This window comes from Callorhinus ursinus, unplaced genomic scaffold (genome assembly GCF_003265705.2).
Source record: "Callorhinus ursinus isolate GAN/ISIS: 27379988/994484 unplaced genomic scaffold, GSC_fseal_2.0 scaffold24, whole genome shotgun sequence".
Classification (NCBI taxonomy): Eukaryota; Metazoa; Chordata; class Mammalia; order Carnivora; family Otariidae; genus Callorhinus; species Callorhinus ursinus.
Genome location: NW_027397086.1, coordinates 29664024 through 29687294, shown reverse-complemented (window position 1 = coordinate 29687294; position 23271 = coordinate 29664024). Strand labels below are relative to the sequence as shown.

Below are 23271 nucleotides of genomic sequence, written 5' to 3'. Positions count from 1 at the left end.
TCTCTTTTCTCTATTCCTGTCATGGCAGCTGCCCAAGCTCATTCCTCCACGCTGTTCATCCCACTGCACACTCTCTCCTACAGCGATCTAACCATCCCTGGTCTTGTCCTCACTCAGAATGGCTCAGGTGTCTCTCTGGCCCAGACCTCACTGAGCCTCAGACCTGCCTTTTCTCCTACCTGGTGGGCAGTTTCACCTGCATATTTATACCAACGTGTCCAAACCCTACTCTTCTCACCTTCCACCCAGAGATGCCTCCTCCCCGCCTTTCTCTTATTGTTATTACTTTGCTCATCAGTTCTGGTAAGTCAAGTTGGAAATCAGTGTTTTTTCTTTTCTTTAAACTGCCTCCATTTCTGAACTTTGCAAACTAACAGCGTATTTCAACAGCCCTAGACTGGGAGGCAGACCAGGGTCCTGGTCCCAGCTCTGCTCTGGCTTTCTGGATGGCTTTGGGCAAGTCAGTGGAACTTTTTGAACATGTTGTCTCTCGTGTAACAAGACTGGAGACCACTTATTGAAACCTTACTACAGGCTAAGTACCGTGATCAGGGTTTTCTATACATCATCTCATGAACCTATATAATTTTCCCATTTCGGGGAAAAGGAAAATAACGTTCAGTAAGACTAACGTATTCACGATCAAGAACCAGTTAGTGGGAGGACCTGTGCTCAAACCAGCTCTGTAATTCCAACTCCATAATCCATTTTTTCCATTACACCGTAGGGCGCGCTCTCCTCACGCCCAAGGCAGCCGTCTTCCCTCTCCCACTCCCCTTAGGAGAATGTTGGCTCACGGGGGAAGCGGGAAGGCCGCGACCATCAACGGCCTCGCCTTCCCGGCCAGGAAACAAGGCCAGCTGAAAAGAACCGAGCTAGATTTCCTCCTCCCGCCGCACGGCCCGCCTCGCGGGAGGCCCCGCCCCCTGTCGCGATTGGCTGGCGAGAGCGAGTTGGGGTCCGCGGATTGGCTGCGCGGCCGCCGGCTAACGTGGCGGACCTGACGTGGCCAGCGCGGCGTGTAGTCCCTACTGGGTTGCGGACCGGACTCGAGGCAGGCGGTGGGGCGCCGGTACGCGAGCCGCCGCGATGCCGCTGGAGCTGGAGCTGTGTCCCGGGCGCTGGGTGGGCGGGCAGCACCCGTGCTTCATCATTGCCGAGATCGGCCAGAACCACCAGGGCGACCTAGAAGTGGCCAAGCGCATGATCCGCACGGCCAAGGTGAGGGCAGAGACCGCGAGGAAAAGGAGGCCGGCCGGAGCCGGGGGGCGGGGCCCGGACCGGGAGGCGGGGCCCGGGCCGGGGGGCGGGGCCGCGGGAAAGCCTGCGGTGGGGAGCCGGGACCACCTTCCTCTGCTTCTCTCGGTAGCCGGCGTGCGGCCTGGCCTCCAGCTCACCTGCACCATTTCTAAATCTTTGGACTCCTCCTCATCCCTCCCCACCTCCCTCACATGTCTGCATTACTGCAGGTGCCGCCTAACCCGAACTTTGCCCCCTTCTGGTGGCAGAATGATCTTCCTAAAACACAGGTTTGATCAGGTCGTACCGCCTCACGAACCTTCAGTGGTTCCCCTCTGTCCAAGGGTAGAGTCGAAACCCTTTAACATGACCTTCAGGACCTTAATGACCTGGTTCCTTCCTGCCTATCATGTTTCATTTCTGACATCTTTCAGCGACCTTGAATTACTCCAGCAAGTTCTGAAGTTCCTGGAAGTTGCTGGGGTCTCTCACTTGCCATTCCTTGTGTTTGGAAAATGAAACGGTTAAAATGCCGGGGCTCTGGGTTCAAATTCAGACGCCACCACTTAGCAAGCTGTGTGAACCTGGCCTGGTTACTTAACCACTGTGAGCCTCAGTTGCATCATTTGAAAATCGGGTTGATGATAGTACTTACCTCAGAGTTGGACCAAATGGGATGACTTATGTAAAGCTCTTAGCACAGGACTTGGAGAGGACTCAATAAATGTTAGCTCTTAGCTATAGGAGGTTTATGACTATTCAGTGCGCCCTCTTGGCAAGTTTTATTTCTATTCAAACCTGTATTCATGTACAGGTCTGCTTGGATGCTTTTTCCAGTCCTTCCCCACAAGGCTGGGCCCCTATCACTGCTCCCATTGAATTGCATTGTCACTGTCCAAGTTTCTTGCTCTTTTCTGGCTCACTCCATCGTTTTTTTCCCCCCTTCCCTTCAGTGAAAGCTGTTCACCTAATGTCATCGATTGTGATTAGGTATTTACCTTGCTCTTCTTTCAGGACTAACTCTGCTTTTAGGGAAGCCTACTGGATCATAAAAATACTGCTAAAGAGTGACAGTTGCACTAAATGGGCTAAATGCTTTAAGTGCACCATCTCACTTCATTCCTACAACATAATGTGGTAGATGCTACTGGTTTCATTTTAAAGGCTCAGAGAAGTGACTTGCCGAAGGGCACACAGTAAATACTGGATTTCAGAGCTTTGCTCCGAACCAGGGAGTGCTAGCCTTTGCGTGTAACATTGTTTTCTAGAAGGGGGGAAATTCCTACTCTTGAGTTGGGAACAACCTGTTTGTGGAGGTGCGGCCTCTGAATGCTGAGGTTGTAAAAGTACCCACAGATACTGAAGCCAGAGAAACAAAGCTTTTTTTCTTTCTTAATTTTGGAGGCTGGTTCTGGGGCGAGGGGAGGAGATTGAAGAGGTTGAGCCTGTGGTACAGTGGAAAGAACATTGTCCTGGTGTGAAGATACCACTTACTAGCTGAATAATCTTGGGCAGGTGACTTTTCCTCTTCAGGCTTCAGTTTCACTTACTTTACAATGTGTGTGTGTTTGTTTTTAAACTTAAAGCAGTGGAATCTTGTGAAATCCTTGTATTTTAGGATTTTTTTAGTCTTTGTTGCCAAATAAAGTCACATTCCCATGTTTACTCAGAGTAGCTCATACAATGAAATGAATCTATCTGCAATATTAAAAGTTGAGTTCATTCAATTATTTTTATTTTCTTACAAAATATATTATTAGTTATGTAATATATATCAACTATAAATGTATTACAATTAGAGATTTATTAATTGAATATACTTTTAACTTCCAAATTTTGCTGCAAAGGGAGCATCACGCCTTTGCCTATCCTGGAGTTTTGCTGCTTGTTTTTTTTGTTTGTTTTTTGTTTTTGCCAGGAGAGAGAAAAAAATACTTGAACAAAGAAACCATCAGCATTGTAGTAAAACGGGGACAGTGATTGTGTTTTCTGACCCTGGAGTTCACCATAGAATTAAACAGATAGAGAAATCACTCAGTTTGAGGAAAGAAGAGGAAGAACCTGACCTCTTGTCTTTAGTAGTTTCTGCTACTTCACTTTTATCTTCTTCCTGTAAATGAAAGGTTTGCCCAGAACAGACGGGCTCTTTCACTCCTTGAGCTAGAGCTGAGAAGCAAAGGGAGCAGGAAGCAGTGCCCTGTGAAGGCCTCCCCCTTGGTTTGCTGGAGGCCTTGCTGTAGCCAGCATCCGGGTGGCAGTCATGGGCCAGGAGACAGGTGCTCGGCAGCCTTAGCAAAGCGATCTGTCCAGCTCTGCCCGGGACTCACTGTGCAAAGGTGCTTAGGTTACTCTGGGCCTGGGGATCTTCCTCTAGACAATGAGAACGCTGTTGCCCAAGGTCACTTTCAGTTCTCATGTCTTTTTTTTTTGTTTTGTTTTTTAGAGATTTTATTTATTTGACAGAGACACAGCGAGAGAGGGAACACAAGCAGGGGGAGTGGGAGAGGGAGAAGCAGGTTTCCCTCTGAGCAGGGAGCCCGATATGGGGCTCGATCCCAGGACCCTGGGATCATGACCTGAGCCGAAGGCAGACGCTTAACGACTGAGCCACCCAGGCGCTCCCACTTCTCATGTTCTTTAAACTCCTGACCGTGCCATCCTGTGGTCTTTCTGGGAGTGGGAGGAGCACTGTTAGCACAGATATTTCTGGAAGTGAGGTTTTTAGCAGCATGAATAACTGTCTACAGAAATGTCAGCGAGCCGGAGACTTTAGAGGGTTTTCCTCCATCTTTCTATTGAGTGGTTTTTAAAAGCAGTTTTGAGAGATTGGGGGTTGAGTGGCAATCGTATTATAGCTCTTACAGCTGGACAATCCAGCTTTTATGTTACAGCTTCTGTTCAGTAAAGCCTGGACCTTTCTAAGTCTTGTTTGTGTACTTTTTGCCCCAGAGCTTCTTGTTCAAATGAGATGCCATGCTGAAAAGCACAAGTACAGAACAACTAAAGCAGAGTTGTCTGTTTCCTGCCCCACGAGGGGCTCCTCAGAACGGTACAGGTCCTGGAGCGAGCCCAGAGCAGCTGTTGATGGAGATGGAGATGCTGAGTCCTGAGAGTGGGAGTGACTTATCCAGGAGTGAGAGTCAGATCCTGACTTCCCCTCAATTCTGGACCAGTGCTCATTTTGTTATCCTCTGCTGAGTTACCCAACTTAAAATCTTCTTTAGATGTTTAATTATTTTTCATATAAAACAAAGTGAAAAAAAGTGCCAATTTTTTTTTCTTTTTGCATTTTAAGGGGGAAAAAGAGGGGGAAGCCCCATCCCTAGCCTTCTCTTCCTTTGAGACTTTCTTGCTTCTCCTTTTCCTCTTTGCCTCTGTCAGTCAACCTTATTTTTAAAGATACTAATGTCAGAGAGTTGTCCCAGCATTTCCCTTTCTCTGAGAATCCCCGACAGGTCATTGAAAGGAGCCCTGTTGTGTGTTGCAGGAGTGTGGGGCCGATTGTGCCAAGTTCCAGAAGAGTGAGCTGGAGTACAAGTTTAATCGGAAAGCTTTGGAGAGGCCCTATACCTCTAAGCATTCCTGGGGGAAGACGTACGGGGAGCACAAGCGCCACCTGGAGTTCAGCCATGCCCAGTACAGGGAGCTGCGGAGCTACGCCCAGGAGGTTGGCATCTTCTTCACTGCCTCCGGCATGGATGAGGTGAGTCCTCATGGGAGCTGCTCTCTTTTAAATGCACCATCTCACTCCATTCCCACAACACAATGTGGTAGATGCTATTCGTTTCATTTTAAAGGCTAGGGGACAGCAGGTGGCCTGGTGGCTTTTGGCCTAGAGTCAGCTCTAGCCATTGCTTACTTGAGACTTTTATTGTGCTTTCTAGACCTAGCGTTCCCAATCACTTTAACTGTATCAATGCCCAACTAAATAGAAGGCCAGGAGGAGCAGAGGCCCAGTGAGATTTTTGTGAGAGGAGTACCAGGAGTTTCCAGACAAGCTGTCTTTGGGAGTAGGGGGCAGCCACACTGGCATCCCTGAGTCCCTCAAGCTTGTGGGAGACCCCTATCGGACCAGTTTTCTCCCAGCGGAAAGTGGCCTGGACGAGGGATCAGGAAACCTCCCTTCTGATAGGGATCCGCCTCTTGCTGAGTGGCCTTGGTGGATTTGGGTGGGGGGTGTTGGTAGTCATCCTGAGCAGCTCACAGAATGTCATGCTAACGTCCTTGAAGGGTTCAGCCCTTCTGCTCTGTGACCTGCCTCTTTGAGATTCCTTCATGTACTCTTTTTCAAATGTAAAAATTTCAATTGTAAAAATAATAAATATCACTGAAAGTTTAGAAACAGGAAAAACTAACCCATAATCCCTATATGGTGGTTCTTTTTTTTTTTTTTAAAGATTTATTTATTTATTTGAGAGAGAGAATGAGATAGAGAGAGAGTACATGAGAGGGGGGAGGGTCAGAGGGAGAAGCAGACTCCCTGCTGAACAGGGAGCCCGATGCGGGACTCGATCCCGGGACTCCAGGATCATGACCTGAGCCGAAGGCAGTCGCTCAACCAGCTGAGCCACTCAGGCACCCTGGTGGTTCTTTTTATAGATTTCCTCCTGAAGTCTTTTATGTGCATGTTTTATTGCCTGGTTGCTACATTTGTGAATATTTAGTTTTGTGCATTATTTTCCCATTTAACATTATGCCATAAGCTTTTACCCACATCTGGGTTTTTTTTCCACCTTTACCGAGCTATAATAGACATATAAGTCCCCACAACTTTAGTTCCTTTTTTTTTAAACTTTTATTATTTTTTTAAAGACTTTTTTTTTTAAGATTTTATTTGTGAGAGAGAGAATGAGAGAGCATGAGGGGGGGAGGGTCAGAGGGAGAAGCAGACTCCCCGCTGAGCAGGGATTTCCCCCCCCCTCCCCGATGCGGGACTCGATCCTGTGACTCCAGGATCATGACCTGAGCCAAAGGCAGTTGCTTAACCAACTAAGCCACCCAGGTGCCCCTTATCTTTTTATTTTTTTTTAAGATTTTATTTATTTATTAGAGAGCATGAGCACGGGGGAGAGGGAGAAGCAGACTCTCTGCTGAGCAGGGAGCCCGACATAGGACTTGATCCCAGGACCCCGGGATCATGACCTAAGCTGAAGGCAGACGCTTAACCGCTGAGCCACCCAGGTGCACCTATTATTATCTTTTGAGAGAGACCACCTGCATGCTTGCGCATGGGCTTGAGTGAGCAGGGGGGAGGAGCAGAGGGAGAGAAGAGAGAGAAGCAGGCTCCACGCTCAGCTCAGTGCAAAGCCCGATGTGGGGCTCGATCTCACGACCCTGAGATCACAACCTGAGCTGAAAGCAAGAGTCGATCGCCCAACCGACTGAGCCACCCAGACGCCCTATGCTTAAAGTTTTTAATAGCAATGTAATTCTTCTTTTTTTTAATATTATTTGAGAGAGAGAACGTGCATGGGTATGAGGGCAGAGGGAGAGAGAAACTTAAGCAGACTCTGTTGAGCTCAGAACCTGACGTGGGGCTCAGTCTCACTCCCCGAGATCACGACCTGAGCCGAAACTAAGAGTCACATGCTTAACTGACTGTGCTACCCAGGCGCCCCAGCAATGAAATACTTCTTTTGAGGATTTATAATGTACCTAACCATTTCTCTACTTTTGGGCATGAATGTTTCCTTCAGTTTTTTGTGCTTATAAATAGTGCTGAGATGAACATCATTTTTCTGTGTTTTGTGTTGTTTCTTAGGATAGCTTTGCAGAAATAGATCATTAGATGAAACCTACGAGCATTTTTATGGCCCTTGAAACATTTGGAATGCTTTTGGGCATTCAGAATATTTGAAGCGATTCCAGTTCATTCTGTAGGCCTCCTTGACCGTTTGTGTCCCTGTTCCAATCTCAAAATATGTAAGTTGAGTTGAAAAGAAACATAAGTCTAGTCTAGGCTGTTGGTAGTTTTAACAGGGGCAGGGAGGCAGAGAACCTAGGCATCTTTGGGAGACAACAAGTCCAGGCCTCAGTTCTGTAGGACAGATTCAGCCCTTAATTCACAGCTTTCATAAGCATGACAGTCATCAGATCCAGTTGTGCATTTGATGATCATAATTTCCTACTTTTGAATTATATGTTATTGCTTACAGAGCATCTTCACGTACAGTAAATATATTTTATCCCTCCTCTGCCCCACTCTGCAGATGAAGAAATGGAGGCTCAGAGGGGCCGGGAAGTTTGTACAAAGTCATATAGCTAGGAAATATGGGTCTCGAAGGTGCAGTGTGCTTTCTCTGGTCCTACAACTCTGCCTGGGCATCAGTCCAGGTGTGTGTGGCTTCGTGGAGCTCAGAGAGCCTTTGGGCTTCCCCTTTGCTCTTTACCACCTTGATGTTGGTGGCTGGAGAGCTTCTGGGCCCAAGAGCTGCTCTGGGGACTAGGAGACAGATTTTTTGAGGAAAGTGTTCCTGAAGAGGTTGCTGGGCTTTTTTCTGATCCCAGCTTAGAGAACACTTCCTCAGGGAATTCTTCTTGTTCCCCAGCTTGGTTCAGGCCCCTTCTGTTAAGTTCTGGTGCTCGTTACTTGTGTAATTGTGTGTTAACTACCCCATCTCTCTCCCAGACTGCTAGCCCCACGGCAGCCCCGGCAGCCCCAGTGCCTGGCCTGCAGTAGGTGGTTGGGAGACATTTGTTGAAGGAATAAATGAAGGAGCCAAACAAAAGAGAGGATTAGTGGTTTTTATCAGATTCTTAAAGGATCTGTAGTCAAAAAAGTTTAAGAGGAAAGAGTATGTGCTTTAGGATCTGAAAGATTTGGGTGTTGTTTTTGGTTCTACCATTAACTAACATTTCTTGAGTATTTATGATGTACCAAGTCCTATGCTAAGTGTTTTAAATATATCAACTCATTTACTCTTCTTAACCTCTTCAAAGAGCACAGTTATCCCCATTTCACAGGGAGGATGTCAGTAGTCACTAATCAGCTAACCCCTGCCCTCCTGACCACACTCTTCTTTCATCTCCCTGGGCCTGTTTCCTCTTAGGGAAAGGGCAAGGCATTGATTAAAATACCTAACTTGCAGGCTTGTCTTCTGGAGCAGGTGAGACCATATATGTAAAGTACATGTCTCAAGATAGGACCCTGTCTGTGTGTTCACTGTGAACCCAGATCCTGGCACTTAGTACATCCTGATCTTAGTACATCCTGAGTCAGTGCCTCGGTGAAGGAAGATCACACCTAGAAAGTGACATTTGTTTTCATCATGTACTTGTTTCATGTACTGTGAGTTCACAGCATTTTGGTATTGCTCTTTGGCAATCCTCTAGAACTCAAGCGCTCAGAGACAGCCAAGCCCTTGTCCTCAGAGGGCAGGTTTGGGTTTGGGAAACTGCTAATCCTTCTTGTGCCAAATAAATGTGAAACTTTTGGCCTGATTGGCTTAGTAATGAGTCAGTAACGAGACAGGGCCCGCAAAGCTCTGGAGAGAATTTCCAAAGATTTATGCCAGTATTCTGGATCTCTAGTGTTGTCTTTGGAATAGGCATACAGCCTTTCCCAGAATAACAGATTTGAGAAGTACTCTCATTGGAGGACTAAGTCCTGACCTGTTGGTTAAAAATAATTAGTCTCAGGGCGCCTGGGTGGCTCAGTCAGTTAAGCATCTGACTCTTGGTTTTGGCTCAGGTCATGATCTCAGGGTTGTGAGATAGAGCCCTGCATTGAGCTTCGCACTCAGTGGGGAGTCTGCTTGAGATCCTCTCCCTCTCCCTCTCCCCAGCTTGCGTGTGCATGCGCTGTCTCTCTTTGAGAGAGAGAAAGAGAGCACACGGTCTCTTTCTCTGAGAGAAAGAGAGCAGACTTTGAGCGAGAGAGAACACGAGTGGGGCAGAGGCAGAGGGAGAAGCAGGCTCCCCACTGATAGGGATCCCAATGCAGGGCTCAGTCCCAGGACCCTGGGATCATGACCTGAGCCAAAGGCAGACGCTTAACCAACTGAGCCACCCAGGCACCCCAATAAATAAATCCTCAAAAAATAAAATAAAAAAATAAAAATAATTAGCCTCAGTGGTGTAAGTACTCCCCCATCCTCCACCACATAGTTGCTTCCCCAGGACAGTTTTCCTAAAACCTGACCAAAGAAAGGGGAAGTGGAAGAAAGCTCACATGGGAATTCCACTGCAGTGACACCTGAAAGCAACAGTAACAGAGGAGAGTAATGGGAAGAGTATGACAGTGGTTCTCAAAGTGTGGTCTGAGAACCCCTGGGGGGATGGAGATCTTCCAGAAGATCCACCAGCTCCAAACTGTTTTCATAGTGATACTCAAATGGGATTTGCCTTCTTCACTGTCATTCTGTCCCAAGTGTGTAGTGGAGTTTTCCAGAGGCTGTGTGGTGTGTGATGACATCATTCCCTTGGCAGTGGCTAAGGAAAGGTGTGCTGCGTGCTCTTTTATTTTAGTAACAACTCCTGTCACGGACCACACAATTCACCAATTACAGTTTACAGTTCAGCTGTTTTTAGTACCTTCAGAGCTGTGGTGGCCGTCACCACAGTCGACTTCACATTTTTATCATGTACCCATTCATAGTCATTTTTCAGTCACCTCAGTTCCCCCCAGCCCGAGGCAGCCGCTCATCTGCTTCCTGTCTGTGTACACTTGCCTTTTCTAGACATTGCATATAAACTGGGACAGCGTGTGGTCCTGTGTATCTGGCCTCTCATGTAGTGATGTGTTCGAGGTCCGTCCGTGTTGTGCACGCGCCTCGCCCCCTGTTATTGCCGAGTGCCAGTCACTAGTACGGATACACTACACCTTATTTACCCGTTTATCAGTTGACAGACATTTGGATTGTTTCCACTTTTTGGCTAGCAGGAATAATGCTTCCATGAACATTCAGGTACAGGTTTTGTGCCGACATGTTTTTAATCTTTTGGGGCTATATGGTAACTCTGTGTTTAACTTCTGAGCACTTGCCAGACCGTTTTCTATAGTGGCTACACCAGTTGATAATCCTCCCAGCAGTGTGGGAGCTTCCAGGTTTCTCCACATCCTCACCTTTGTTAAGATCCGACTTTCTGATTCTAGGTGTCCTAGCAAGTGTGAAATGGCATCTCATTGTGGTTTTGATTCATATTTCCCTGATGTCGAGCATCTTTGCATGTGCTTGTTGCTATTTGTATAGCTTCTTCGGAAGAATGTCAGATCCTTTGCCAATTTTTAATTGGGTTATTTGTTTTTATATATTCCAGATATGAGTCCCTAGTCAGATACATGATTTGCAGAAATGGTTCCCATTCTCTGGGTTGTCTTTTCACGTTTTGATGGTATTCTTGGAAGCACAAACATCTTTAGTTTTAATGACATCCAATTAATGTTTTTTCTTTTGTGCTTGTCTGTTCTAAAATTTCTCAGTTTTAGGGGCGCCTGAGTGGCACAGTCAGTTGTGTCCGACTTGGTTTTGGCTCAGGTCATGACCTCAGGGTTGTGAGATCGAGTCCTGCATCGGGCTCCTTGCTCAGCACGGAGTCTGCTTGAGATTCTCTCCCCCTCTCCCTCTGCCCTCCCATTCATGCTTTCTCTCTCAAATAAATAAATAAAATCTTTAAAAAAAATTTCTCAGTTTTAAACCACAATGTGGTATTGCTCCAGAGCTATCACTCTGGCGAAAACAAAGAGTGACGATAACACCAAATGGTAGCAAGGATGCGGAGAAAATGGATCATTCATACACCGCTGGTGGGAACGTAGAAAAGTATAATCACTCTGCAGAATGATAGGGCACTCTCCTTTTTCTAAACACAACCTTATTTTAATACAGTTCACATGCAGTATCATATCACATTTCACTCACTCAGGGTATACTGGTAGTTTCTTATAAACTGGACACACAAAAATTTTGCATCTATGGGCATGGATGTTAACTGAACTTATGGTAATCCTTTCACAGTATATATATCAAATCATGTTGTACACCCAAAACTAATACACTGTTAGGTGTCAGTTATAGCTCAATAAAAAATAACCATTTATTGCATACCTAAAAAAACAACACCACACACTAGACATGTGCTCAGCACGTAGCCCGCCAGGTATCATTTGGTAATTTATCTCAAAAGAAATGAAAACTTAAAATTCACACAAAACCCTGTACATGCAGGTCCATGACAACTTTATTTGTAATAGCCCCCAAACTAGAACAACCCAGAGAGTTCTCTAGCAGGTGAACGGTTCCAGCCATAAAAAGGAGTGAACTGCTGATACATGCTGCAGCTTGGAGGGCTCTCCAGGGTATTATATTGAGTGAAAAAGTTAGCCTCAGAAGGTTGTGTACTATACCGTTGAGTTTATATAGCAGTCTTGAAATGACAAAATTACAGAGTTGGAGAACAGATGAACAGTTGTCAGTGGTTAAGGACAGGAAGGGAGGCGAGTGGATGTGGCTATAAAGCCTTGGAGTGATGGCATAGTTTTGTATTGTGACTCTGGTAGTCGCCGGTCTGTGCATCTGGTCAGACTGCATGGAATTAGATGCACTCCCACACAAAGGAATACATGTAGAAACGATGATACCTGAATTGGGTCATAGACTCTGTCAACGTCACTTTCCCAGTTGTGATTTTGTACTCTAGTTTTGCAAGGTGTCACCATAGGGGGGAGCTCGCTGAAGGGTACAGAGGATCTCTCTCTATTATTTTTTTTTTAACGATATTTATTTATTTGAGAGCGAGCGAGAAAGCATGAGAGGGGAGAGGGTCAGAGGGAGAAGCAGGCTCCCCGCTGAGCCGGGAGCCGGATGCAGGACTCGATCCCAGGACTCCGGGATCATGACCTGAGCCGAAGGCAGTCGCTCAACCAACTGAGCCACCCAGGCGCCCCTCTCTGTATTATTTCTTACAGCTTCATGTCAAACTATAATTATCTCAAAATAAAAACTTCAAAGTTAAAAAACCTACAAATCCCTTAGTTTTAATTTTAATTCCGTAAATATGGGTAGATAGAACCTATATAAACAAAAACCCTGTAGAGTCCATAGTCATTTTTAAGAGTGTGAACACCCAAACCTTGGGAGCCCCAAGCTGAATGGTGCACACCCAGGCTGTATGGTTTCACAGTTAAGCTCGAGGACTCTGGGGTCAGATTCTGAGTCCATGTGGAGGTCGTTCAACCTCTTTGTGCTTCTGTTTGTTCACCTGCAGAGCAGGGTTAGTACCTGAACCCATCTTGCAAGGTTGTTGTGAGGATTATCCGTGATTACTGACATAAAGCATAGCACACAGCTGTTGCTGAGCGAACATTAGCTACAGTTAAGGAGGGCAACCTGGGCCGAGCGTCAGGACATCTGGCTTCTTGCCCTGACTCTGCTCTGAGTTGATCTCGGTGTGAGCTTGGTGAGTCCCTTCCCTCCCTGGGCCTCCGTTTCCTTTTGTGTAAGCTGCTGTCCAGAGGCTCTCTCCCAGCTCCGATGCAGAGCCAGGGAAGATACGACTAAGGCCACTTGCATCCGGAATGAGGGCTTCCCTTCTCAGCCCATGCTGCTGGGCACCTGAGCTCCTGGATGTGGACTCTGAAGGAGAGAGGGCACCTCCTTGCATCTGTGAGGCGTGCTTAGGAAAGGTCACTTGTTTAGGTCATTCACTCCCAGGTGGCTTTGGGGTAGAAGCAGGAGCAGCTGGGAGATGGAGAAGAGCCTGGGTGGTGGTGCTCGGGGTCTGCCTCTCGGCCTTACCCTTTGGTGCCTTTCCCTCTGCTCCCCAGGAAGCCCTGCTGTGTGGGGTGTGCCACATGCTCGGCGGCCACACTCTCTGAGTTCGGGTTCTGGTGCTGACCCTTTGTGGGTTCGGGCTCACCACGTAACCTTTTTGAACCCCAGGTGTCCCATCTGTAAAAACAGGATAATAAAGATGCCCAGCCCACTTGGCTATGGGGAGGGGTTGGGTGTGAGGGCCGTGCAAGATCTACATCCACCGGATGATAGCTGTTCTGTTATTGAGAGCCCTTTGGAGTTGTTTTGCCTCACGCTGTCTGGACAGGGCGGCGTCTCTGTCCTGGGAATGCTGTTTGTTCCCAAGTATCCTCCTAGCTGACCCGGGCTTAGGCAGCGAGGGGAAAGGCATTCTTAAGAGTCTTTACAAGAGTTAATTTGCTGGCCCGGTCCCTTTTCTGAACCAGCATGTCCTGTCTGCCCGGCGATTGGAAGTGGGTTGGCCCCTTGTTCTGTGTTTACCTGGCAGGTGGCTCTGAGTATTTACCCACCCTAACTTCCTTGTGGACGGTAGCCATTTATCGAGTGCTTCATTTTTCTCCACTCCGTGCGCTGTCCTAGGGTGTTCTTCGTATGCTGAGGAAAGGTTACGGTGTGGTGGAATTTTATCAAGGCTGACAGAACTACCAGGGCACCTGGTCAAAGCTTGCAGAGAGGCACCTGCAACGGGGCTGAAATGAGCAGAGTTCCTTTGGTCTAAATGGAGAGTTCTATTGAGAAAGCAGATGGAGGCCATGACCATCGAGGTGGCCCCTGTGGGACGTGCTGCCCTCACACACAGGTGCCCTGCCCTAGCAGAGCTGCCCTTTGGGGTGCCCTCTTTCCTCCTCCCTTCTTTCCTTCGCCGCCCCTGCTAGCGGGGTGCCCTGTACCCAAGCCGTGGTGTGCTCTGGCCGGGCCACCCGGACTCTCCTGGCCTGTGCTTTCCCCGTCCTCCTTCCCTCATGCTGGGCCGCTCTCCAGCACCCTGTGCTCTCCCCTGCTCATCACTGCGGCCTTCTCTTTCCTTTTCCACAGGATCTCAAACACTGAGGGGAGGGGGAAGGGGCTTTAGAAAAATCCCAGCTCCTCTTCTTGCTGCTTTTACCCCTCAGATCAGTGGGCCGGGATACGGAAGGGGGTTCTGTGGACACACATTGTTGATCCTCATTAGTTAATAATTACTACCAATTATTACTAATAAAGCCTCTCCCTCACCCGCTTCCCCCTAATAAACAAGGGTTCTGAGTTGAGTAAGTTTGGAAAACACTGGGATGAAAAAAAAAAAAAAGGCCAGACAAGTGTGTGTATTGGGACACTGGAGGAGGGAGCTCTGGCAGTGCAGCGTTTCACCAGCCCAGGCTGCCGGTGGGGCCCTGTCCTGCGGGTGTAAGCCAGTGGATGCGCGGGGAGGGTCCTGTCGGCGCTTCCTGTCAGGCTGAAAGCCTCTGTGCTGGGGGAGGTGGGCGGGAGGAGAATTGTGAGGCTGCCTGGCTGCACGGTACCCCTACATGGAAGAGGGATGGACAGCGGGGTGGGCAGGCCTAGGGGAGGCCAGGGAGTCCGTGGAGAACGGGGGGCCACTGGTGCTGACCCAGCCTGAGGGGCCCTGGGCACGGCAGTACAGCCTAGGATCTGCCCCATTACTGCAGTTGGCACCCTCTGCAGAGATTAATCCAAAGCGGCAGTGTTGGGAATGGCTGCTAGGTGGGGCTGGCTCTCCGGGGTGGACTGGGAACAGGCCCCTTTCCCTTAGGAGAGGAACTGGCCCCGTTTTCCTCACTTGAAAACTCTAGAATTCCATGCAGATTTTCCAGCCCTTGTAGGTGAACTTCTGCACAGTGTTTCTCCTGCATTTGGTCCCTCCTTGCTCTTGCTCGCCCTGTGCCTCTCCTATTCATGCCCTTGGGGACTTTGCCATCACGAGCCCCTTCTCTCTGGAGTTGAACATTGTAAGGAAGAAAACTTAGCACAGGGTTTGCCCCCTGACAGTAGAAAACACTCTCCATCTGCCAGATAGAATGAGAAAAGTGGGAGAAGTCGACTTTGTTCGATAAACCCATTAGAAGGAATGTTTTCACTTCCATCTTAGGGCTGGCTTACAGTGTGAGAGACACATCAACAGGAGACGTGAGAGAGAACGGTAGAGAGGGGACAAGAAAGGAGAGGGAGAAATCCCGCCCAGGGAAGACCACGAGAACTGCAGCGAAGGCAGCTTAGCAGGCCCGGGAGTAAGGGGCCCTCGGGCCACGCTGGACGGTGTCTCTTGGACCCAGGGGCTCGTGAACTGTCTGTGAACTGTTCACTGGCTTGTTACCCACTGAGTGTGGCTCTCTGGCAGCTGTAGCCTTCATGATACTAGAGGATTTACATAGGAGGAAAGTGGGTCTCTGAGTGCAGCCAGTGACTGGAGTAGCTTATCCCCTGCGGGCAAGATGGAAGGAAGCTCAGGCAGCAGCGGGTTGATTTAAAGAGCCTGCTGGTGGAGTGACCTTCTCATACTGTTCCTTGCCACCGCTGTGCCCTCTGGGTTTCCAGGCATGATGACCTAGCTTCCTTACAAAATAGGATTCACAGCGCAGCAGTGGTGGTATTACCCAGGAACTTAAGAGAAACACAGACCTGCAGGCCCCACCCTCACCCAGCAGAGTCAGAATTTGCGTTGCATTTGAGCAAGCTCCCTGGGAGAGCACTGTACCATATTAAAGTGGGAGAAGCAGTGATCCTGCCGATTAGGCCTTCCAAACCTACTTCTGAAACCCAGGCAGCATTTTACAATAGACTGAACTTAAATATTTGGAAACATTCTGAGACCTTGATTCTTCCCACTTCTCATTTCCAACTCCAATTTTTAAAAAATAGTAATAAAAGGTAGTTTTGGGGGTTTTTGTAATTTGATAACAAGCTGAGAGTTTACTCTTAAAACCTGTAGCCCACTGGTTCTGTTACGTTTGTTGACCCCTGCTGATTTCCTGATCCTGAGTCTTAGTGAAACCCCAGTGGAGGTGAAGGATGGTGAGGGGCCCTCGACAGGTAACCATGAGCAGTGATGTCATGCCAAAAAAAAAAAAAAAAGTGAACAAGGGGCGCCTGGGTGGCTCAGTTGGTTAAGCGTCTGCCTTCGGCTCAGGTCATGATCCCAGGGTCCTGGGATGGAGTCCCACATAGGCTCCCTGCTCAGCAGGGAGTCTGCTTCTCCCTCTGCCCCTGCCCTCTCTCTCATGTGTGCCCATGCTCTCTCTCTAATAAATAAAATCTTTAAAAAGTGAACAAGGTTTGTTTTCCCTGTAGGCTGTGTGGTTTGGGGGCTGCGAGGGTTTGGGTTTGATGGGCCCTGCCAGCTGTGGATCACTGTGTCAGGGTTGGGCCATAAAATGCTCCTTTTTTTCCACTTGTGGCCAAGGTTGCAATGGCCTCTTTTCCTGGCTGTTTGGTTTTGAGTAAAGGGTAAGGCCTTTGAGGAACATTCACTTTCTCACCACCTGGTTTTCTGAATCAAGATTAGGTCCTGACCCTTTTGTGATGGGGCCCTGGGCTCCTTGGGAAGGAAGGTCTGGCCTGGGGTCTGATTCTTTTGCAGACCTCGAAGCCAGGACAGGCCAGCATGCAGTGTTTGTTGGACAAATGGACGGGGGGCTATGAATGAAAGTTTGAATCTGAATGAAATGACTGATATAACACATCTTTCCCTGCTTTCAGGTTGTTGCGAGAGTCCTTCTGGCTGGGCAAGAGGAGGGGTTTTTCTGTTTGTTTGTGGCTCCTCGCCTGACTTAAGGACAATGATTTTGAACAGTGGTGAAAAAGAGCTCCCTCTTTGATTTTTATAGATGGCAGTTGAGTTTCTGCATGAGCTGAATGTTCCATTTTTCAAAGTTGGATCTGGAGACACTAATAATTTTCCTTATCTGGAGAAGACAGCCAAAAAAGGTAAGTGTTTAATTTTTGCCCTAAAATGAGGAAGTCCAAATCTTCCCATTTTTACTCCTTTAATAGAGCCCACTAAAGGAATCTCTTGAAGACAGACATTAGAAACCTCTTTTCAGTTAGCATTACTTCTATTTTTCCATGTGCTGACTTGAAAGAAATGAAGCATAAGTCAGTTTTTATAAGAACCTTTTAAATTAAAGATTATTTTATTTTTATTTCTATGAAATCGAGGACATGGCAGTATATATAAAACTTCTTAGAGAAAGTTTTGACTTTGAGAAATAGTCTGTACGTATAGTATAATATCTAACCTCTGCATATTACAGTTTGTAAGTGGTTTTGTAACATGAATCATCTCATTTGACCCTCCTCACAACCCTGGGACTGAAGCAGGTTATATGATTATGATGCTTTATACTTAGTTCATAGATGAGGCATGCAAGACCACATAGCTGGGAGGCGGCAGCCTCACATTTACTCATGCCCTTGAGTTCGGGGCCGTGCTAACCCTACCATTTGTGCAGCCTCTTCATCCAATGAGATGCTCATCTTTCTCCGGGGAGTGTGAAATTCCTCTGCCTCCTGAATTCAGCTCACTTCGCTAAACAATAATACTGCATTTCCTCAGAGTCGAGGGCAGGAGTCCACCAAGCTCCCCTCTTCCCCCACAGTGGCTGGCACAGTGTCTGAGAGATGCCTGTGGATTTCATCTGAATGATGAGACCAGCAATTGGGTTATGATGCTTGAGGGAGAGTCAGAACCCCTAAAGAGAAAGTGATGATGGTGTTGGTGTTGGGTCACTCAGGCCGCCCAATGGTGATCTCCAGCGGGATGCAGTCGATGGACACCATGAAGCAAGTCTATCAGATTGTGAAGCCCCTCAACCCCAACTTCTGCTTCCTCCAGTGCACCAGTGCATACCCGCTCCCCCCCGAGGACGTCAACCTGCGCGTCATCACGGTGAGCAGGCCATTGTCTGATCTGGCCACAGCAAAATGGCGTTTCTTGAGCCATTTCCTGTGGGAAAGCTGGGGCCGTTCTTGTAGCCAAAATTCTAACCAATCTTGACATGCTTCATGTAATCTGAACATCCACTGACAATCAAATTAGAACCAGCTGTGCAGTTAAGGAATCACATTCTAAAGAGGGTGATTGTAAATTAATTTTTCTTAAAACCAATCTTACACTCTTCCTACTTTGAGATTTAAGGTGTGAGCTCTTATAATTGTCTGTATACATTTTCTGTACTATGTGTATTGGCCATTAGAGGTCCCTTTTCTGTGAATTGCTGGTTCATATCCTTTCTTAGTATGTTGTCTCCTGTATATGTGTGTGTGTGGTAAAATAGAAGATTTACCATTTTAACCATTTTTAGATGTACACTTCAGTGGCATTAAGAACATTTACACGGCTGTGCGACCATCACCACCATTGGTCTCCAGAATGTTTCCATCCTCCCAAACTGACACTCTGTACCCATTAAACACTTGACTCCCCATTCCCCTCGCCCCGGCAGCCACCATTCTGCTTTCTGTCTCCATGAATCTGACCCCTCTAGAGGCCTCGTAGAAGTGGAATCCCACACTCTGTGTCCTTTGTGTCTGTCTTCTCCCACTTACACTGTGCAAGTCTCCCCCACATTGTAGCGCATGCCAGGATTTCATTCCTTACTCCATTGTGTGTATGTACTGCATGTTGTTTGCCCGTCCCTCCGTCGATGGGTATTTGGGATGCTTCTACCTTCTGGCTACTGTGAATAAGGGTGGTAAGGTCACTGGTATACAAATAACTGTCAGGTTTTCTTCATACTGAATTGCAGGAGACCTTGAAACGTCTGGCTTTTCCTGCTCTCTGCTATTTGCCAGCTCTGTTATGTTTTGCCTGTAGTTCTGAGCCTCCATGAGACTCAAAGTGGTTACTGTGACAGCCTTGAGGGAGCTTTCTCTCCCGCCGGATTTTGTCTGCTCCACCTCAGTCATTTCACAGATGGCAAAGTGCAGTTCCACAGGGAAAAGGCCTTACTTGCCTGAGATCTCACAGCAGTTTGGTGGCAAAGCTGGGACTAGAATCCTTTGTCTCTTGTTGTCTCAGGCCACCTCCATCCCTTTCTTCTGGTAGCACCTGAAGCTTAACTTAATTAGAAATATGTATATGTAATTATCCTACAAAACCACTGTAGTTATAGTAGTGAAATTCTAAATATACACAGACACATAATCCTGGTATCGCAATTAACCAGTTTTCTTTTACATTTTGCTTTTGGTATTTTGACATTCTGGGGTTTTTTTCCCACGATAGTGTAAGCTTTTGTATATGTTGCTACACAGTCTTCATATTTAAGTTAAAAAAAATTAGTTTTTGAAAACTGACACTGCTACCTTTTTACTCAAACTTGTGTCTCTCCCAGGTGGTAGCTTTTTCTCTATTTCTAGCTCATCTCTAAATCATGTCATTTTAAAAATTTAAACATTTCTTTTTTTAAAACTCAAATAGCTCTGAAATACAGAAAGTAAACATTCTCTGTAATCTCATCCCACAGAGATTACGATCATCAACAATTTGCCTTATGTGACTCCAGATATTTTCCTTGATTTTCTTTCTGTGGAGATGGTCCCTTCTCTTCATTCTCACCCAGGGTGAGAATGTCCCGTCCTCTCCTGATACTGGAGCACAGTGAGGGTCGCCTGCCCACCCACCTCGTCTCGGGCCCGGCCCACCCATATTCCAGCAGTTTGACCCTGCAGCCTGCATTCCTTTGTCCATTATGCGCCCTCCGGCCTGGTTTTCAGGGACTTTGCCAATCAGCTGTCCTAATCTTTTATGAAACCCCATCTGGGTCTCTCTGCTACACTTAAGCTTTCTGGTCCCCCTCAATGACAAGACTCTCTTGACGGATGTCTTTTGGTGCCTTCAGTGAATTATAGATCACAGATTAGTTAATTATTTAGCATTTCCACCAAAGTTATTATTTCGAGATTGGGCTGTATATATTATTGATGATGATATTTTGCGTACAGCATGCTTGCTTTCAGCAGCTCAGGCTAATTAAATGTGACAGATGCTTTTTGAATGAGTTTAGGCATTTGGTTATAGTTCTGTTGTTACTCCTGGTGGTTTGTGCCGTGTGAAGCACTCTTAGGGGTGCATTCTTGCTAACAGTAGCTGTTGTTTTTGGAGCATTCCAGTGTGCTGAGTGCTTTTCTTGCAATTGGAGCAGCCCTGGACAGGTACCAATATTATGCCAGGAAGGAGAAGCTCAGAGAGCCTCAGCTTCTTGCCTGTAGTTGCACAAACAGTGAGAGGCCAAACTGGGACTCCATCTGAGGTCTGCCTGAGTCTGCATTGTGTGCATAAAGTGCCACAATATTTAACCATTTTTCTTTCTTTTTTTTTTTTTTCTTTCTATTTTAAAGGAATATCAGAAGCTCTTTCCTGACATCCCCATAGGGTATTCTGGGCACGAAACAGGCATAGCGATATCTGTGGCTGCGGTGGCTCTGGGCGCCAAGGTGCTGGAGCGTCACATAACTTTGGACAAGACCTGGAAGGGGAGTGACCACTCGGCTTCACTGGAACCTGCAGAGCTGGCCGAGCTGGTGCAGTCCGTGCGCCTTGTGGAAAGGGCCATGGGCTCCCCGACCAAGCAGCTGCTGCCCTGTGAGATTGCCTGCAACGAGAAGGTGGGTTCTGCGCCACCCTGCCGGAGGCCACGCTGACCCTCGGAGTCTGGGCTTAGGTTAGCAGCGGGAGAAGCATGTCACTTAAGGGAGCGTCAGCAGTTTCTGCGGCCTCCTAGGACCCTGTTGCAGTTTCCCCCCTAGCCTCTGAAGCCTTTGGCTCTAGTGCTCTAGACTCCAGGGGCTGTCAGGGGGCAGGGATAGCCTTGTGAGACACTTGGGTGGTGAAGTCCTACTCCCTTGGAGTAGGTAAGCCTTGAGAAACAGTTAGGCAGAGGGGTTCCGTGAGGCAGTGGGAGAAGGGCCTGTGATACGTCGAGGCATCCGGAAGCAGAGGAGGCCCCGGGTGGGCGGGGCAGTGGGTTGTCTCCAGGGTTGGTGGGGGACGGCGCAAGCCTTCCCCCGGGAGCAGTGGGAGCTGTGCAGCATTGACCTTCAGACAGATGGGATGGTGAGGCCAAGGAACACTTCTTGCCTTGCTGACCATCTGGGCTTCTAGACCTGTCTCGGCCTCTGGTCACAGAGCCAGGTGCTCTGGGGCTGGTAGGAGTGCAGGCACTCCTGATCTGCTTTGGCTGTCTGGGTGGAGGCAGAGCCCAAACACCAGGCATGTGTGAGGAATGCTGTCACCTTTTATTCTAGTAGGACCTGATTGCTTCCCTCAAATTAAAGATGCCTACGTACCAGGAAATGGAAATCATAGTAAAAAGAAACAAACTGCCTTGTCGAGGAAAAGGGGAGGGAATTGCACCAGAAGAGCAGAGCCCTTAATTTGGTTTTGAGCCTCCCGACTCCCTGGGCAAACAGTAACTACAGCAGGTTGATGCATCATCTGATAACATCCACTGGCAGACCTTTGGTCCTGGCACAAAATTTTAGAATTGATTCATTGGCCCTTACATGGAGGATGTTGAGTGAAACTGATTTGTTCAGCAGCATTTATGGACAAGACATAGAAAGGCTGGTCATGAGCTTCCGGTACTTTTTATTCCCCTCCCCTGCCTGTCCTGTCTGCCCCTTTGTAGATGGTCCCCTTTCCCGTCCTCTGAGTAGCAGCATACTCAGTCTTGTGAGTCCTTCCTGTGCCATTTATCCGGAGGCCCCTCCTCTGAGCCTCTCCGTTCACCCCACATTGGCCAAGGCCCTGCTGTGTGTGAGATACTGTTCTAGGCACTGAGGGGAGAACAGAGTCCCTGCTCCCAGGGTACCTGTGAAGACTGGTCAGGGACCTTGGATATAAAACAATATGAACCAGCTAACTTCTATGAAGCTGGCACTGAGTCTTAATTTTATCCACAGCTGGGCAAGTCCGTGGTGGCCAAAGTGAAAATTCCAGAAGGCACTGTTTTAACATTGGACATGCTCACGGTAAAGGTGGGTGAGCCCAAAGGCTACCCTCCTGAAGACATCTTTAGTCTGGTGGGCAAGAAGGTCCTGGTCACTGTCGAAGAAGACGACACCATCATGGAAGAATCGGTAGAAAATCATGGCAAGAAAATCAAGTCTTAAAATAAAGTGCCATTCTCTGAATTGCCTTGCTAGTACTGTCGGGTGAGGTGGGATAGGAGTGGTGGTCTCTAGAAACCTGGCCTTCATCTGCTGCTCCTCCCGAGATACGCATTTTTGGGCCAGGCACTGGCAAGCCCATAGGAGGGATACAAAGAGCAAACACGTCAGTCTCTGCTTCGGGCTGGCTGGCCCAGAAGGGGTGTTCGGTTGCTGTGTGGGTACACAGAGGTGTGTGTGTGTGTGAGAGAGAGAGAGAGAGAGAGCTGGCTGCTTCGGGCTGGCTGGCCCAGAAGGGGTGTTCAGTTGCTGTGTGGGTACACAGAGGTGTGTGTGTGTGTGTGTGTGAGAGAGCGAGCGAGCTGGCTGTACAAGGGCCTCTTTAAGCCTTCCTTCATCCTGCCTGTAAAGCCAATCCACATGACCTGAAATGTCCCTTCCCTCCACACCTCCTGTCTCTTCTCCACTGCCCTTTTTCCTTCCCCGCCCGGGGACTCCGTATCCAGGGAGCTGCACAGCAGTCACTCGGCATCAGAGAAGGGACCGGCCAGGCGGCCTGCAGGCTGAGAGACGTTGAAAGCCTGCACAGCTCTATGAGTGGAGAGAGAGAAAGGACATTCATTCCTCCTTTCCACAATATGGAGGTCCTGCTGTGTGCCAGGCCCTACTTTAGGTACTGGGAGGCAGCAGTGAACAGCCCACGTTTCCTCTTCACGGAACTTCCACTCAGACGGGGACAGAGGAACAGCAAACCAGAAGCATAGTAAGTAAATCACAGTAAGTTGGAAGGTGGTGTGTGCAATGGGGGGAAATAGGGCTGTGTAAGGGACACAGGGAGTGAGGGCTTGGTATATTTGTAGCTGGTGGTGACCTTTAAATGTGGTGGTAATGCTGAAAACAGCCCTTCCCTGCTCATTATGAAATTACAAACCCTGCTAACAAGAAAGATCCGCAGTGTTTTCCTTTGTGGAAGAGCAGTGTGAGCCTTTCACAGAAAGTCAGTATCAGACTCCCCTCCGTTCTTCTGAACCAAGACTGAGATGAATGATTCTTCTCAGATATACTTCCAGATGCCTATTTATAGGAATTCATATTTATCTGACCTTGTTCACTATCATGCCTTGTTTCAAAGCATATACTTGAGTCTCTTTTCAGATGTATAGAATTAATT

General features: G+C 47.9%; 1 protein-coding gene across 1 annotated transcript; it reads left to right on the top strand.

Annotated features, from left to right (window-relative positions):
- The first annotated feature begins 1014 nt into the window (after positions 1-1014).
- Positions 1015-22124, top strand: NANS (N-acetylneuraminate synthase). The gene is made up of 6 exons (XM_025888581.2): positions 1015-1221; positions 4727-4942; positions 16817-16916; positions 17723-17877; positions 20331-20597; positions 21894-22124. Exons 1-6 carry the CDS (start codon positions 1090-1092, stop codon positions 22101-22103), a joined length of 1080 nt encoding a protein of 359 aa, XP_025744366.1. The 5' UTR covers positions 1015-1089; the 3' UTR covers positions 22104-22124.
- Positions 22125-23271: the final 1147 nt, after the last annotated feature.

Bases quoted from the DNA above. Each gene is read 5' to 3' on its own strand.
- NANS (XM_025888581.2), top strand. From the start codon at position 1,090: ATGCCGCTGGAGCTGGAGCTGTGTCCCGGGCGCTGGGTGGGCGGGCAG. The intron at 1,222-4,726 runs GTGAGGGCAGAG...TGTGTGTTGCAG, and splicing joins GCATGATCCGCACGGCCAAG to GAGTGTGGGGCCGATTGTGC. The intron at 4,943-16,816 runs GTGAGTCCTCAT...TGATTTTTATAG, and splicing joins CTGCCTCCGGCATGGATGAG to ATGGCAGTTGAGTTTCTGCA.